General features: G+C 35.4%; 1 protein-coding gene across 1 annotated transcript; it reads left to right on the top strand.

Annotated features, from left to right (window-relative positions):
- The first annotated feature begins 592 nt into the window (after positions 1-592).
- On the top strand, positions 593-1,660 carry LOC128997317 (uncharacterized). Its single transcript, XM_054422954.1, has one exon. It carries the CDS (start codon positions 593-595, stop codon positions 1,658-1,660), a length of 1,068 nt encoding a protein of 355 aa, XP_054278929.1.
- The last annotated feature ends 689 nt before the right edge of the window (positions 1,661-2,349 follow it).

Genomic DNA, 2,349 nt, shown 5'->3' with positions numbered 1-2,349 from the left:
TGTTATAAAGGGAATGAAAGTAGACGGTTTCGATGGTGAAAACATATACGAGTTCCACGGATGTTACTGGCACGGGTGCCCTAAATGCTTCCCTTATAATCATGATACCCCACTAAAAGAGGATCCCTCTGATAGCCTACATCTTCGCTATGAGCGCACTAAAGCTAAAATTGAAAAGCTTGGAGACATAGTACAGATGTGGGAATGTGATTTCCATAAGCTAAAAAAGGACCAAAAACTCAACCATCTGGACAAATTACCAATTTTAAGTACACTTCCATTAAATCCTAGAGATGCATTCTTTGGAGGTAGAACAGGAAACGCTAAAACCTACTACAAATGTGGTCCAGGAGAAACCTTTCAATACATCGTTGTATGCTTGCTATATCCTTTTGTAAATAAATACTGTAAATATCCTATAGGTCATCCAACTATATATGTTGGTAATAAGGAATGTAGAAAGAGAGGTATGGATGTAGATGGACTGTTAAAATGCAAGATCTTACCTCCTTTCAACTTATATCATCCAGTTTTACCAACACGTGTTCATAATAAATTGATGTTTGTTCTGTGCAGAACATGTGGGGAAATTATGTACCAGGGGGATTGTTTTCATGAAAGTGAAGATAGAGCGTTGGTTGGAACGTGGACAATGGATGAAATTAGGAAGGCTGTAGAGAAAGGGTACATTGTATTAGATATGTTTGAGCTGTGGGAGTATGAGGTAGCCACATATGAGAAAGGAGGGCTATTCACTGAGTTTATTAATAAATTTCTAAAACTAAAACAAGAGGCATCTGGATACCCTGGGTGGTGTAAAACAGAGGAGGATAAGAAACAGTACATTGCAAAATTTCTTGAGCGTGAAGGTATAGAAATGACAAAGGAGCATATTGTTAAAAACGGGGGCTTAAGATCAGTAGCAAAACTGATGCTTAACAGTTTCTGGGGTAAATTTGGGCAAAGGGAAAATATGATGAAAACATCAATCATCCGAGATTCTAAAGAGTTCTTTCGGTTGTTAACCAATCCTGAGGGTAAGTTAAAATACTTTCAGGCTATTAACCAAGATGTTGTGCTAGTAAATTGGCAAAATATTGAAGAGGCTAGTGAGTCTTTAAGAACTGTAAATGTAGTTATGGCAGCCTTCACTACTGCTCACGCTAGACTAAAGTTGTATGAACACCTTGATGCCTTAGGAGATCAAGTACTATATTGGGATACAGATAGTATTATATATTACTACCGCGAAGGGTTGTACAGAGTGTCTACAGGAGATTACCTCGGCGAAATGACTGATGAATTGACAGATTATGGACCCGGCTCTTATATCACTGAATTTGTCTCTGGGGGGCCTAAAACTTACGCATACCTTGTCTGGTCAACCAATCAACAGAAATTGATCCCTGTATGTAAAATCAAGGGGCTTACTCTCAATATTAAAACATCAACAATTTTGAATTTTGAGAAACTAAAAGAAATGGTTTTAAGTGAATCTTCTAAAATCATTGAAATTAATGAGCACAGAATTAGACGAACAAAATATAGAGATATTATAACAACAGAGGAGGTTAAACAGTTTAAGGTAACTGGTCCTAAGAGAAAGTATGAAGGAGAGCATGACACTCTACCTTATGGATACAAAAGACAGAAGCATTAACCCTTATATAGATGGGTGTCATAGTATGTTTTTAATCACTTTACCCATAACAGTCAACAAGAAAAGACATATCACTGGTGATCTCCTCACTTGTAATGGCTGTATTTCTCAGATTTCTGTCTAAAAAAGACATAGTTGAAAATAAAAGGTTTAATATTAAAACTTCAGAGTTTCAATTTTTTCTCACTGATTCAATAGATGTGTTGGAATGGCCAAGGGCTTTTTCAGACTATATTATAGAAATAATTACAGAAGACACACCCCCATCATGTTCTATTGGAGTGTTATTAACATATGAAGACACATCGGGTAATATACCATTTATTCCTATCGCTACACTTACATCAGCATCATTCTCTAATTACTTTGACAGTATATTTGCTAAAATAGAATCAATGACAGGTGTTTTAAAAATTGAAGTGACAACTGTTTCCATACCAAGCAGGTATCGTTGATACATAAAACCCTAATTCATTTAACCTAAAGTAAGTATAATCCATCTATAAAGATAAAACACTCCTCTAACTTTTTCTACAGACAATAGCTACTAATTAAAATGTTAAAATATGTATCAAAGTAAAGTAAATTGGGATAATAAAATATATAATAATACATAAACAGATTATAGGTCCATTCCCATTCCCCTGTGTGTATGTGTGTGTGCATTGAGGCGTTCAGATTGAAAAGAA

The sequence above is a fragment of the Macrosteles quadrilineatus genome, unplaced genomic scaffold (assembly GCF_028750875.1).
Source record: "Macrosteles quadrilineatus isolate MER2022 unplaced genomic scaffold, UCM_ALF_1.0 Scaffold_1__1_contigs__length_201487025, whole genome shotgun sequence".
Taxonomy (NCBI): domain Eukaryota; kingdom Metazoa; phylum Arthropoda; class Insecta; order Hemiptera; family Cicadellidae; genus Macrosteles; species Macrosteles quadrilineatus.
The sequence above is the reverse complement of the archived record's forward strand: the minus strand, read 5'-3'. Positions and strand labels throughout refer to the sequence as shown.

Coding starts and splice junctions, on each gene's coding strand:
- LOC128997317 (XM_054422954.1), top strand. CDS start 593: ATGTACCAGGGGGATTGTTTTCATGAAAGTGAAGATAGAGCGTTGGTT.